We start from the raw sequence: 13,606 nt of genomic DNA, 5'->3' as shown, positions 1-13,606 counted from the left end.
TTTCAGTGTTAGGCCTGAAGACTTGATTGTTTCCAGCACTGTCCGAAGCCTTCTGAGGTGGTCTTCAAAGCTTGTAGAGAAGACAACAACGTCATCTAAGTAGACTAGACAAATTTGCCACTTCAAGCCTGCGAGCACCGTATCCATTACTCGCTGGAACGTCGCTGGGGCAGGGCAGAGGCCGAATGGCATCACCTTGAACCCGAAGAGTCCGTCTGGTGTGATGAACGCAGTCTTTTCGCGATCTCTTTCGTCGACTTCAATTTGCCAGTAGCCGCTCTTCAGGTCCATCGATGAGAAGTACTTAGCGTTGCACAGCCGGTCCAGTGTGTCGTCGATGCGGGGGAGGGGGTAGACATTCTTCTTCGTAATGCTGTTCAGGCGGCGGTAATCGACGCAAAAGCGAAGGGTGCCGTCTTTCGTTTTCACTAGGACGACTGGTGCTTCCCAGGGGCTCCTCGATGGCTGGATGACGTCGTCACGAAGCATTTCCTCAACTTGCTTGCGGATAGCTTGGCGTTCTAGCGGCGATACGCGGTAGGGGCTCTGTCGCAGTGGTCGGGCGTGTTCGTCTGTGGCAATGCGGTGCTTGGAAAGCTGGGTTCGTCGCACATTCGATGCTGATGAGAAGCAATCGCTGTACTTTTGAAGAAGACTGTGTATTCGGTCTTGTCTGCTCCGTGGTAATGCTGGGTTGATATCAAACGTTGATTGATGGCGTTGGTCAGATGGTTCTCTGGGTTGGCCGGGTAGGGCAAATATGTCTCTGATGTCTGCCAGCTCGTCGAGGAAAGCGATCGTCGTACCTTTGTTTAGATGCCGGTGTTCTTCGGTGAGGTTGGTTAGCAACACCTGGGCTTGGCCATTTCGGATTTGGGCGACTCCCCTTGCGACGGCCAGTCCTCGATCCAGGAGTCGCTGGGTGTTCCCCTCGATGACGCCTTCGGCAGTTTCGATGTCTCCAGTACCTATGCAGGCGAGGACACTCGATCGGGGCGGCACGCTCAATGCTTCGTCGAGGACGTTTAAGGCAACGTAATGAGTTGCGCTCGTCGCAGCAGGTATGGCATTCTCCGTGGAAAGCTTGATCGACTTAGATCGAAGGTCGATGATTGCTCGATGTTCATTCAGGCAGTCCATTCCCAAAATCACGTCTCGCGAGCATTCTGTAGGATCAGGAAGGTTGTCGCATAGGTTCTCCCATTTACAGTAACTCTCGTGGTGCAGCGTCCTGACGCCGTAATAAGGTTGCCACCTGCGGTGCGGACCAGCGGGCCATCCCAGGCTGTTGTTACCTTCCTGAGCCGGACAGCGAGTGGGCCACTCATGACAGAGTAGTCAGCTCCCGTGTCCACCAAGGCAGTAACCGCGTGACCGTCGACCGTAACTCCCAGGTCACTTGTTCGCATTCTCGTATTGTACTTTGTCTTCGGTGTCCCATCTCGGCTTCGTGGAGTAGTGAGGCTGCGGTGGGCGTACTCCGACGTTACTTCTCTGGGCGGTGGTATAAGGTTGAAGTCTGGCCGCGTCGTCGTCGTCGGTGTTGTCGTCGTAGTTGAGGTATGGTCTTGCGTTTTCGTCGAAGGAGGATCTTTGATCTTACGCTCAGAAGCAACCTCACCTCCAGAGGCTGCTTTATTCAGTTTAACCTTCGGGGGCTGGGGGAGGGTCGACGCATCGTGTGACCTCGGCTAAGAGATACAAAGCGCGGCGAAGATGGCGACGGGGAACATGATAGGCGGCTCGGCGATGAGCATCCTTCCCGACGTAAAAACTCGTCGATTTCGGCTGGTCGCTTGCCTGGTCGGGGTCGTGGAGCGTCGTAAGGGAACCCTCGGATGCCCAGTCTTCTGTATGGGCAGTGCCGGAGGACGTGACCGGCTTCGCCACAGTGGAAGCATAGTGGGCGGCGCTGGTCTGAAGTTCTCCACTCGTCGCATTTCCTCGGCTGCGCGCGTCGCTCGTAAGACGGGCGGGTTGGGGCGAGTGGGCGGCAGTCCAACGCAGCTGGCTGAGGGCGATAGGGGCTTGGGTCCCGTCGTCGAGGGGCAGGACGGCGCACAGCTGCGGCGTAAGTCATGGCTGGGGGCTGCAGAGGCTGCGTGCGTGTCGGCGTCACACCCAAGGCCTGTTGAACCTCGTCCCGGATGACGTTAGTGAGCTATGAAAGTTGCGGCTGCGTTCCCGTTGGCAGCAATCGTCGGAGCTCCTCTCGAACAACTTGACGTATAACCGCCCGCAGGTCATTGCTGTTTGCGGTGTCCAGGCAGCTTGCTGAGAAAACGCGCTGCTGGCGGTCATACTGGCGGGCTCGGGCATCGAGTTTTTTTCCATCGTGGATGCCTCTTCTACAAATTTCGCGACAGTTTTCGGTGGGTTGCGGACGAGGCCGGCAAAGAGCTGCTCTTTAACTCCTCGCATGAGCAGCTTTAGTTTTTCTTCTTCCTTCATGTTTGCGTCGGCACGCCGGAAGAGACGCTTCATTTCCTCAGTGTACACAGCAACGGTCTCGTTTGGGTGTTGTATGCGAGACTGTAGCAGCTGCTGGGCTCTCTCCTTTCGCACGACGTTCGTGAAGGTCTTTAGAAGCTGCTGCTTGAAGGTTTCCCAGTTCGTGAGGTTAGCTTCCTCATTCTCAAACCAGACTTTTGCTGGTCCTTCCAAGGCGAAGAAGACGCACCTAAGTTTCGTAGCATCATCCCAGTTGTTGAAGACAGCCACACGGTCGAACTGTTCCAGCCATTTTTCGGGGTCGGCGCCAGGCGAAGCGTCGAAGGTTGGTGGCACCCGGGGCTGGTGTAGAATGATTGGAGTCGTCGTCTGGGGCGAGCGCATGGTGGACGTTGCTGCTGGCTTTCGCTTCCGGGTAGGGTCCGGCAGAATCCCGAACTCAGGTGCGTCTCCTAGCAGACGTCGGCTTGCGCGGTGGACTGGACTCAGGTCCTGCGGTAAATGACTCAGAGGGCTGGTGTCAGGACTTGTAGGGGGTGTCCGGAACATGGAAGTGTACCCAGCACCTCCACCAGATGTCACGTTGTAGCGACGACAGTCCAGTGGTCAGGAAGACACCAGCCAGTCTTGGAAATGAAGCTCTTTATTTGGGCTGACTTGCGCCCGAAAAAGACCTGAATCACTCAGCGGCGGCGTAAGCAACAAACGTGCTCGTCGGTCGTCGAACTACGAATGTCCGCCGCTCGCGGCATCGCTCAATTTAAAGCCGGCAAGGAAACTTCCAGATAGCAGGCAAGATCATCTACAGTAATGTGGAAAAACCTAGATGCAGCCTTTTATGGCTGCGATCAAAAGAGATTAGACTGGTCGCTTCTCGCGTCACGACAAAAATGATGACAGCCCTTTCCTGCAGCCTTGAGCGTGAACGAACAAACACTACAATGACACGTGGCAATATGAAGCACGAACAGCAGCGATCATAGAGGATAACCTTGCCTTAATAATTTGCGTACCTTGACAGTTGTACATTTTATCCCTTCCCACGTAATTTTAACAGTATTATGGGGGTATATTTCCTATAGGAAACTAATTACGTCATGACTGATACGTTTATTTTCTAAATTGCCAGAGGAGTAGACAGCAGAAACACCCATTTCCACAACCCGTCAGTCACGGGTCGCCATTGGTCAGACGTGGATACAGGTTCCAGAATCTTTGAGTTTTGTTTCCGACACAATTCGGCCTTGTTTCCAGCGCAGTGGAGAGGACATCGTTAACACCCACAAGTTTATCCTTTCTTCATGCGTGAACTCAAAAAGGAATAAGAAACAAGGCCCGGTCATTCCAGCGGTGGTGGCGGCATCATGAGGCTTTTTTCTGAAGCAGCGATATGGTGATCGGTATTCTCGGCGTATGCGGACTTAGTACGTCCAAGGGTGAGTATTTCTGTTAGATATTGGAATATTTTTGCCATTTTATGACATTCACATGAATGAGCGCTCGAAAAACAACATGTACTGTTGCTGTCATTAAGATTAAAAGAGCTAAAAGCCGTTATAAAGTGCGCATAAGTAGTCAGGAGGCTATTCTACCATTACGGGTTTGTTTCAGAGCGAATTACTTTCTTGACGCCGCGAGATACCTGATTAACGCTTTTTAATTGAGAATTTCGTTTTGTTAATCGGTCATGTCAGTCGCATCGATAGGGCGTGAATATCTAGAGGCCTTAATTTCAGAAGAAACGTGAAATATATATTGCTTAAAGCCTGCGGTGCGTTGTTTGTTTCGTTTCGTGCGTGTTTGGCTGCCACGTTATCGTCTAGCAGGTGTTTCGTATAAGTGTCACGCAGCTCTGGTCTGTACAGATCGCGAGCGACAACTACTGTTTCCAACTCAGTCGTGATTGCGAAACTGTGCTGTGAGTGGTTGCCATTTCACATTTGAATTCCACCGTCCAGCGAGAAATGCCGAAAGTGGCTGACTAAATGCAGCTGTTTCTGGTGAACTAGACACGTGATTTGGTCACTATGCCTTCTATTTGTTTTTGAGGAAAAAAAACGGTGCAGTATTGTCTCAATTCTAGACGGACACCCCAACCACAGCACAGGGGGAGACAGGAAGGTGGAAGTGAAAGGCAAAAGAGAGAAGGATGGGCCGTAGTTGAGGGCTCCGGAATAATTTTGACCACCTGTGGATGTTTAACGTGAACTGACATCGCACAGCACATGAGTGCCTTTTGTGTTTCGGATCCACCAAAACGTGGCCGCCGCGATCAGGTTCGAGCTCGGGTACTCCGGCTGAGTAGCCGAACATACTAATCACTGAGCCACCGCGGCGGGTATCCACCGCTAGTGGGAAACGTGTTACGAGCGCTACGCCGCAGGTGGAAGTTCATGAAGCGACTATTTGCAACGCACAGCGCTAGATTGGGTTGCAATTTGACCCGAGGCATGATCGGTTGCGGTGATACCACAGCGCCCTCGTGCAGTGCCAGCGAGGCTGATCTGTTCGCGCCCCCGTGGGTTCGAAACACAGTCGCGGCAATATTAATCCAATGAACTCCTGCACAATAACGGTGTGTGCTAGTTTGATAAATAGCCTCTACTGTGTGTGGTTTGACAAACGGAGCAGACACCTCGTTTGCAAACACAGCGCCACTTGCATCTCTCTATTTGAAACACCACACACAATTTGTTTAGTTATTGAAAAGCAGAACGTTAACACTGTATCTGGCTGCCTTGTATCGACTGGACTGCACTGTTCTGACGCGATAGCGTTCAAGGCCCCGTGACCAGCAAAATCCGGTGTCGGCATTGTCGGCATTGACGTTGTCGACGTCGGCGTCGTGAGCGAAAAATCACGGGCATGACTCTGGTAGGTGGTCCCCCAGAGAGTAGCCTAGAAGGTAAGGTGGGCCACCTTGGTCACGTGACCTTGCCGCGTCGTCAAACCCGCTCACCAGATAGTGAGCAAACTGCCCACCGTGGCCGTTAAATGCATGATTGGTCGCTCGGGAAGAGTAACCTGGTTCGCACAGGGCCCACCGCTGGGAGAACCGCTGCACCACGGCGACAGGAGGGGTAGGAGGACTCGCAGGGATCTATCAAAGTAAAATAGAGAATGGTCGTCTGCATATACGGGAATTAACGTATCAGGCTATCGCGTCGTACTTCTAAGGTGCAGCTTATGTGCACCCCTCTAATTTTTATTAACGCTTTCGAGTTAGAAATTCCGCCCGGAAGGAAGCCTACCGTCATTGTCATTGTGACTGAAAACTCTTGATTGGTCGAGAGGGTACTGGAGTAGAAAAGGAACTTTGCTGATATGGAAAAAAAGGTGGTGAGTCGGGATCGAAACCACTGAGGAACGTGCGTTCATTGGGATATATAGCGGCCTTTACCAGTACCTCACACCGCACAGTAGGCGATTACATTAAAGGACCACTTAATTTATTAGGGTCACTAATTAGCGTCACTAAATAATATGGACGATTATGTGGAATAAAAAATTTTGATTGCAACATGTGTGTCGATGTGTACGAGTCGGTGCGCCAGGAGACCCCCTAGCAACCGCAGGGACCCTTTAACGCTATCGTTACATACTCTTAACATGAGCTTAAGTTTGCCGAAGTATCTTTCTTGTCAAGTTAGAATCCTTAATCACGTCGAAATTGCCGTCCTGCATTAAAACCAACGGAGCAGTTACCACCAGTAACGGGAACTGCAGGGGCAGATTGGCTTGCCCGCAGAGCTGTGGTCTCGCGTCTATGTTATAATGGCCAGACATTGAGGTCGCAAGCATTTTGGACGTCGGGATGTGAACGATCTTCTCGCGTAGCGTGTTTGATGAAAAAATTGGAAAATTGGTTTTTGAGGAAAGGAAATGGCGCAGTATCTGTCTCACATATGTCGGCGGACACTTGAACCGCGCCGTAAGGGAAGGGCGGAAGGTTGGAGTGAAAGAAGAAAGAGCTGCCGTAGTGGAGGTCTCCGGAATAATTTCGACCACCAGGGGATCTTTAACGAGCACTGACATCGCACAGCACACGGGCGCCTCTTGCGTTTCGCCTCCATCGAAACGCAGCCGCCGCGGTCGGGTTCGAACCCGGGTACTCCGGCTCGGTACACGGGTGCCTTACCACTGAGCCACCGCGGCGCGTATGTGTTTGATGTCACATGTTCGCGGGCTTTGGCCTCCTCCTGATGGCAAGCCTCCCAAGCCCTTACTTGCCTTCTGGCTGCATCCACGGCTGCCTAATGCTGATGTTCGCATTTTCTTGTGACCTCAGCTGCCCGTCTATGTAGGTTCTTGCAGACTGGATCCGCGCTTGCGTTCGCAATCTTACGAGCACCGCAAATCTTGAGTGTGCGCAGGGCCTACAGTTCCGTGGCTTATGAAGCAATCACACACGTCGTTTGCAGTCAAGAGGTTAAATATTCCTAGCGCTTCGCGCCATCACGTCGAATAAAGTATTAGGCTGTAGCGAAGAAAAATATCGGTGTCACGCACGCCTGCGCCACCCAGTGCCTAGCGCCCTCCCTGCCCTCCTCGTGTCTCCCTTTCCTTGCGCAACCTTTCTCACACGCTTTCCCTCTCTCTTCTTCGCGTAAGCTCCGGAGCAGTTGCTATATTGTCATAACAGCACAGGGTGCGTTAGAAGCTATCACACTAAAACCAAGAGAAGCTGAAAAAAAAAAAACGGATACCAAATCTCTTACTTCCCAGTGAACTAAGAACGAAAACCACGCAAAGGACGATACACAGGGAAGAAGTAGACAGGACGAGCGCGGACTTGCAACTCTTTATTGAGACGCATCTTCCTTCCCTCACCAACCCTACGCATGCGCAACAAGCAATGTCTATCTAATCGAGTTCAGGAACTTCAGCTCCTTCTTGTACAGATGGAACGAAGCCTTGCTTACACACTTTTCGGGCCCATATCTATCAATCTGCCAGGCTTCGATGACCTCACGTGTTTTCTGGTCCTTGGCCCTTCCGATTATCTTTGTGCGCTCAAAGAGTGGCGTGCATTTATTGTCACACGAAAGACAGCGTTTTGGCAAATGCATGCCGCTGTGGGAGCCCAACAAATTTTTATGTTCTTGTAGGCGCTTATTAATGCAGCGCCCCGTTTGTCCCACGTAAACTGTCCCACGTAAACTGGCAGATTGATAGATATGGGCCCGAAAAGTGTGTAAGCGAGGCTTCGTTCCATCTGTACAAGAAGGAGCTGAAGTTCCTGAACTCGATTAGATAGACATTGCTTGTTGCGCATGCGTAGGGTTGGTGAGGGAAGGAAGATGTGTTTCAATAAACAGTTGCAAGTCCGCGCTCTTCCTGTCTACTTTTTCCCTGTGTATCGTCCTTTGCGTGGTTTTCGTTCTTAGTTCATGGATTACCAACTAGCCCCCCTACGTACACTCCTCCTTCCCAGTGCTTGCACGATAGAGCAAGGAAAAACTAACGCCCGGTTTCATCTCTGAGAAGATTAGTCATCACTGCACGATGTGTACTGTGCGGCTAAACGGCGTTCCAGAACTCGTCAACAACATGGCTGCCACCATCAAAGGGAAGGTATACTCGTTCGACCCGTCCTACAACTACCACGATGACGGCGATGAAATCGCAGGCAGCCGCTTAGGCGTATACATCTTCCACCCCGTAACGTGAAGGTGGGGTGTGCTGCTGACCGAGTTGCACTGCGAAAGTGGGCCCATTAAATTTATCGACCACGGCGTTGTCGCCTAGGGCCACTGCGTCTACATGTGGGGGAGCTCCTCGGACATCAGGTGACGGATTGGCGGCATATACCGGTTCGATACCCTCGCTATGACATAGAGCCGCCCAGAGATGTGCGGCCAAGTGCCGACACTGAGTATCTTCTTTTCTGCTTGCTTGCTGTGTCAACGGACGTACATCTTTGATGGCTTGTACCGGGAATGCTCGGACCGTGTTTATTTTACCGACTTACGTGGCATCGCGTTCCTACCAGTGGACAGCCCTCCGCTATGCGCTACTGTCACACGGTGTCAGCAGTCGGAACCCGCATGTATGTTTGGGGTGGCCAGGTGTTCGACGGAGAAGGCAACGACGAGTACGGTACTTTCTTGCATTTTTTGGATACAACCACCTTGATGTGGGTGCGCCCAAGAATGGAAGGGGTGCACTACACCGGTCGCAAACATCACTGTTTTGTTAAACTACAATACTGGTTGTTATACAGTTTTCAGTGTAGAAAAACAAAATATAAAGCTAGAGTCAACGCCATGCAACGTCATAACGACCAGCCGGGCGCGGCAGGTAGGTGGCAGTATTATTATTCATTGGTTGCGAGAGGTCGCTCGGGGGGAGCAATCAGGGCAGGGGTAGGCGACTTCCATATACACAATTGTCCAGCATATGCATACGCCAGCGCCAGTTGCATGCATAGCGCCTGCAGGGACGCCAACTGTAGCGTTGTATCGTCGTCGGGAAAGCGGTATCCAGCAGAAAAAGCCTCTTCTCCGAGCGCAATTCAAACCACTGCCCGCGAAAAAGAGCAGCTTTGTATCACGGGTCCTTACACAATTCGCCTACAGCCAGTCTTACACCGCGGTACGTCTATGCGCAGAAATCATTCAATGAAAAATATAAGTTCGCCTTTAGTCGCCAGGTGCGGTGCAGTAGGTGAAAACGAAACTAACCGGAGTTTCTCACCCCTGACCAGGGTCGTACAAGCTCCGTCGGTTGCTGTGTTTGAAACACCTGCCTGTCGGAGCAGTGGCACGTCCCCGCAAGCTATGAATGTAAAGTAGAGAATTACCGTGTCTGGGACGTCATAGGCAGGGGACCCCAAACGGCTGAAGGCACCCATTAACGCTGTAGCGCCATACGCTTTAGCCGGTGCTTAAGCGAGCCCTCATGTTACACCCACCGTCTTATCTTCTTAACTTCCATATTGGCGTGGTCCGCTTCAACCTTCTCAGCCCTCTTTTTGCATGCGGCAGTCCTAGTTCACTCTTGTTTTACCTCTCATAAATACATATCACATTGATCGGGCAGGTGTTGAACAGGCTGTTCTTCCTTGTCGAGCTTGTCCATCAAAAATAGAATAATTATCTCGTTAACTTCGGCTATCCCAATAAGCTTGCTGTCTACTTTTGTCAGAATTTTTAAGCAGGGCTTCTTTTTATTGTTCAAACTAGGAAAATTATTTCGCCCCTCGTAGCTTATAACATGACACATTTGGCCCTTCCATTTTTTTCTGCTTCCTATCTAAAGCGCTAAAGTGGAATTAGTCATGGCGATTCCGGGGGCTAAGATAAGATCAATAATGACATGATCACTTTCGCAGCTTGTGAAAAGGAGTCTTCTTCAGAAGCACCTCGTTACAAAGCAAAAACACATCAAAATATTATATAGAGGAAATGTAGTCACAAACACAGCAAGTCAGGAAGAAAAGCAGTTAGAAATATGCAGCAGCAGCAAGCACAGGAACGATGATGTGCACAGAATTTTAAAGAAAAAGCTTACTCTGAAATCGTGCCAACCTGCAAGACTTCGGGGCAGGGATTAAACGCGTTGCCGCTCGTATCACCACCACCGTAGAGCTAATGTCACATATGTACACGTTCTTACATATTGCACACTCAAGAAGCGGAGTGTCATGCGTTGCCACTGTTAACACTGCGCGCTAGCAGCGCGGCTGATTTCCTTCCATAGGACAGCACATGCAGAGCGTCCTGACATGGCGCGGCTACCGGGCGACGACAAAACAGATCTTGAAGCCTGTCTTCTCGATGCATGCAAAGGCTCACTTTTGTTCCACCTCTGTAGGCACACTGCGGCACGCCGAAAGAAACGCCATAGGGTAGTACGGGATAAGTTCCAGCCGCCTGTATGTCTAGAGCACCTTGCGACGCTTACAGACACTGAAGTTAGACAACGCACCGCCACAAGTGGCTCTGTCCAAGGCGCTCCATCACGCTGACGTGCAACACGCCGGCGATTAAGATTGTCCTGATTTGATGGCGTTTATCTCGTTTATAATCAATTCTGGTAACTCGCTCATATCTAGACCTGCATCGATGACAGCAAGCATACACAAGTTCTGCAGCGTCGGTGCTATGTGCAACACGTGCAGGTCCGTCATCTCTCCTTCCTCAGAAATTCCTTCCAGATACTCTTCCTCCTCAAGGCGAAGTGTAGGGCCGAAGCCACCGAAGACCAACACCCTCTCTCCAAGCACACAGCAGCCGGGCGACTCCCTCGCTGACGGGCCGGATCCACTTGGCGTCACTTTAGTCCAGCACGACTTTTCAACGTCGTACTTGTGCATATCTGCAAAGTAGGTGTCCAGCATTTCGTTGTAGCCACCAAAGATATACAGCGCTCTTCCGTACAGGAACGCACTGTGACCTGGCGCCCCTCCGGGGCCACGCCTTGCACTTGTGGGCGCACCCATGTCGCAGTGGTCGTTTCCAGATAGTATAAGGAATTGTCATAACGGTCGTCGGGCTGTGAGACTTTTAGGTTGCCACCCCAAATGTACATGCGGGTTCCAATGGCGGTCGCTGTGTGGAAGTAGCGCCCGAGGGGGGCCTCTCCGCTGGTCGGGACACGACGCCACTCTAGGGCCTCGAGGTCCAGAAAACGTACAAAGTTCGGTGAATCCCTCTCCCTACCACCAAATATGTACATGCGGTGTCCAAGCACGCACGCCGAGTGGTTGATGTTCGCTTCCGGAATTTCGCCGCTGACGTCCGGACGGCTCCATCTCATGGCATCGGTATCGAAGCGGTAGAGGCCGGCAATCTCTGGCCGTATGTGCCATCCGCCCCACAGGTAGGCGCAGCGGCCGTAGGCTACAACGCTGCGGCCCATGATATTAATCGGCTCATCTTCGGGAAGTGACCGAGTCTGTATCCTATCCCAGCGGTATGAGACGGGGTCGAAGGTGTACACGTCGAAGAGGCAGCCTGAGATTTCATCACGGTTCGCGCAGCAGATGTGGAAACAGTAGAACGAGTAAAGCTTCCCTTCGATGGTGACCGACGTTTCGTTGAGGAGTTCTGGAATACGGTTGAGCCGCGCCGTCCACATCGTTCGAAGGCAACCAGTTCTTGCGAAAAGGATATCGGGCCGCTTTCTTTCTTTTCAGCTAACGGCCACGCGCTGAAATCAAACCTTCTTCTTCTTCTTCACCTCTTTAAACCTGGTGGGCGTTCTTCTTCTTCTTCTTCTTCTTCACCTCTATATAATGGCACATACCAACGTGGGGGGATTGGCCAAGGTATAGTGGTATAAATAAGGAAATTTTCATAGGATTACGACAAAATATCGGAGCGAAACGTGAATTTAGTAAAATGTATTCATGAAAAACGACAGAACATTATTTGAAGAGAAATGATAAACAACATTTTGGCAACAATAATAATAAAAAATCTCGAACACTTTTAAAGGAGTTAGCAAATTAACCTACCAGTTGCAATTATGTAATCATGGAGATTCCCACAAATTGAACCCAATGCAAATCCTTCGGCGCTCGCTCCGAACGATAACAACACTGGCAAAGATAACGGGAGCCCTACCTGGAGAGAGGGAACTCCACGTAAATATTTCACTGAAGTGCGAACTTTGGAGACAGTAGAGAAGGAAATGGTCCACAGATTCAACGTCCCCGCATGAGTCACATAGGTTTGTCGGTAACCGCCCACATCTGCATAAGTATAAATTTAAACTGGGAATCCTGCACCGAAGTCGCGTCATTGATACCTCACACTGCCTGGTTTTACACTAATGAACGTTCCAGTTATACGCTAAGTGCTGATAATCAGTAGTATTTAGTAAGGGATCGCGTAACCTGGCTGATATGTGTTGGAACCGCTGAAACCTGGAGATCGTCAGCAGACTGAAATTCGGGACGGGATGCGTTACTGGACCGTCGAGAGCTGACCTTGCTTAATAATCAGCCACCTCGTTGGAATGAATGCCTGCATGACCAGGAACCCAGACAAAACGAACCTCCTTTAAAGCGGACGGGACAAAAAAATCGCAGGAAACGGCACAAAAATTCTTTTTGGGAAGTTTCATGGGAGACTAAAACTGACAAACAACCAGCCAGGATGATAACGTGAGATACATGACACGGAATTTTGTGCAGGACCATTCCAAGAGCCAAAAATTCCGCAAAGAATATAGGCATATAATCTGGGATGCGGAAAAAATAGCTCCATGCCAAATCCTGCGAAAAGATGCCAACTGCAGCTTTTTGGCAGCTGACGGAAGCATCGGTAGAAAACACCACATGATGGGGGAATTCCGCTATATGACCAGAAAGAATGCCGTTTAAAATGTTTGTGGGCATGTGTTTCGCATTAGATCGGAAGATGTGGTCAAAATGGAATTTCACTGCTGCCGGCGTGTCGCCAACCCCCTGCAAAGAGCTGAGATCAACACCAATCGGCGCTAAAAGTTTCTGCGTGAAGGTAATTTGTGGCATTTGATATCGTGGCCACTTTTCTTCGTCCTTTGTTTCTCAGAGCGAGCTGCTGGTGCGCCGCCTGCCGGAATCACTGCGAAATCGGTTATGTTCATAGCTGCACGCACAGATGGGAGGAGGAAGACGCGATAGAAGGCTGTCGTCCGAAATGATGAGAGGCGGGGTAGGGGGGGGGGGGGGGGGATACGAGCATGCAAGCGCGAGACTTTTCGCCTCACCTTTAGCTGTCTAAAGAAAGGTAAGCGAGCGCCGAACACTAGTTGAAGGAAGAAAATGACACACAACGCGCTGACTGGCTACTCAAGTTTAATCCGCCAGGAGCGAAATATCTTTGTCTAGAAAGTTGTACCAACTTGCCCGAGCTTCTGCCTTTACCTTTGTTGAGGGCACCGTTAGGTGTGATGACGTCACACATCAGAAATAATTGGCCGTTAGACTAATAAACACCTCGTCTTATTGCTTCGCACGCTACAGTTATTGCGGGCCATGTACACGCTGAAGACCTGCAGGAAGACGGAATTTTCGGCCGGAGGCGAAGAGTCCCCGAAGATCTAGCTCGACGTGCGTAACAGACCAGAGGAAAATACGAACATCGAAGCTAGGCTTCGAGTGCATATTGTATAGTGTACTGGGCGTATAGTGTACTGGGCGGAGCCTATCCCATCTGTGCTGAAG

At 50.9% G+C, this 13,606-nt stretch overlaps 1 protein-coding gene across 1 annotated transcript; it reads right to left on the bottom strand.

The window, feature by feature from the left end:
* Positions 1–10,243: 10,243 nt before the first annotated feature.
* On the bottom strand, positions 10,244–11,532 carry LOC149337398 (kelch domain-containing protein 3-like). Its single transcript, XM_089554421.1, has 2 exons — positions 10,982–11,532; positions 10,244–10,271 (listed from the first exon to the last, which is right to left on the bottom strand). Exons 1-2 carry the CDS (start codon positions 11,530–11,532, stop codon positions 10,244–10,246), a joined length of 579 nt encoding a protein of 192 aa, XP_089410547.1.
* Positions 11,533–13,606: the final 2,074 nt, after the last annotated feature.

This window comes from Amblyomma mixtum, chromosome 7, assembly GCF_055824585.1.
Source record: "Amblyomma mixtum isolate Tamu chromosome 7, ASM5582458v1, whole genome shotgun sequence".
Lineage (NCBI taxonomy): Eukaryota > Metazoa > Arthropoda > Arachnida > Ixodida > Ixodidae > Amblyomma > Amblyomma mixtum.
Note: the sequence above shows the minus strand (reverse complement) of the source record. Positions and strands in the feature narration are given on the sequence as shown.

Excerpts from the sequence above, each read along its gene's own strand:
- LOC149337398 (XM_089554421.1), bottom strand. The coding sequence starts at position 11,532 with ATGTGGACGGCGCGGCTCAACCGTATTCCAGAACTCCTCAACGAAACG. Across the intron at positions 10,272-10,981 it reads ACCGCCATTGGAACCCGCAT|TGTGCCTACAGAGGTGGAAC; the intron begins GTACATTTGGGG and ends GGCGTGCCGCAG.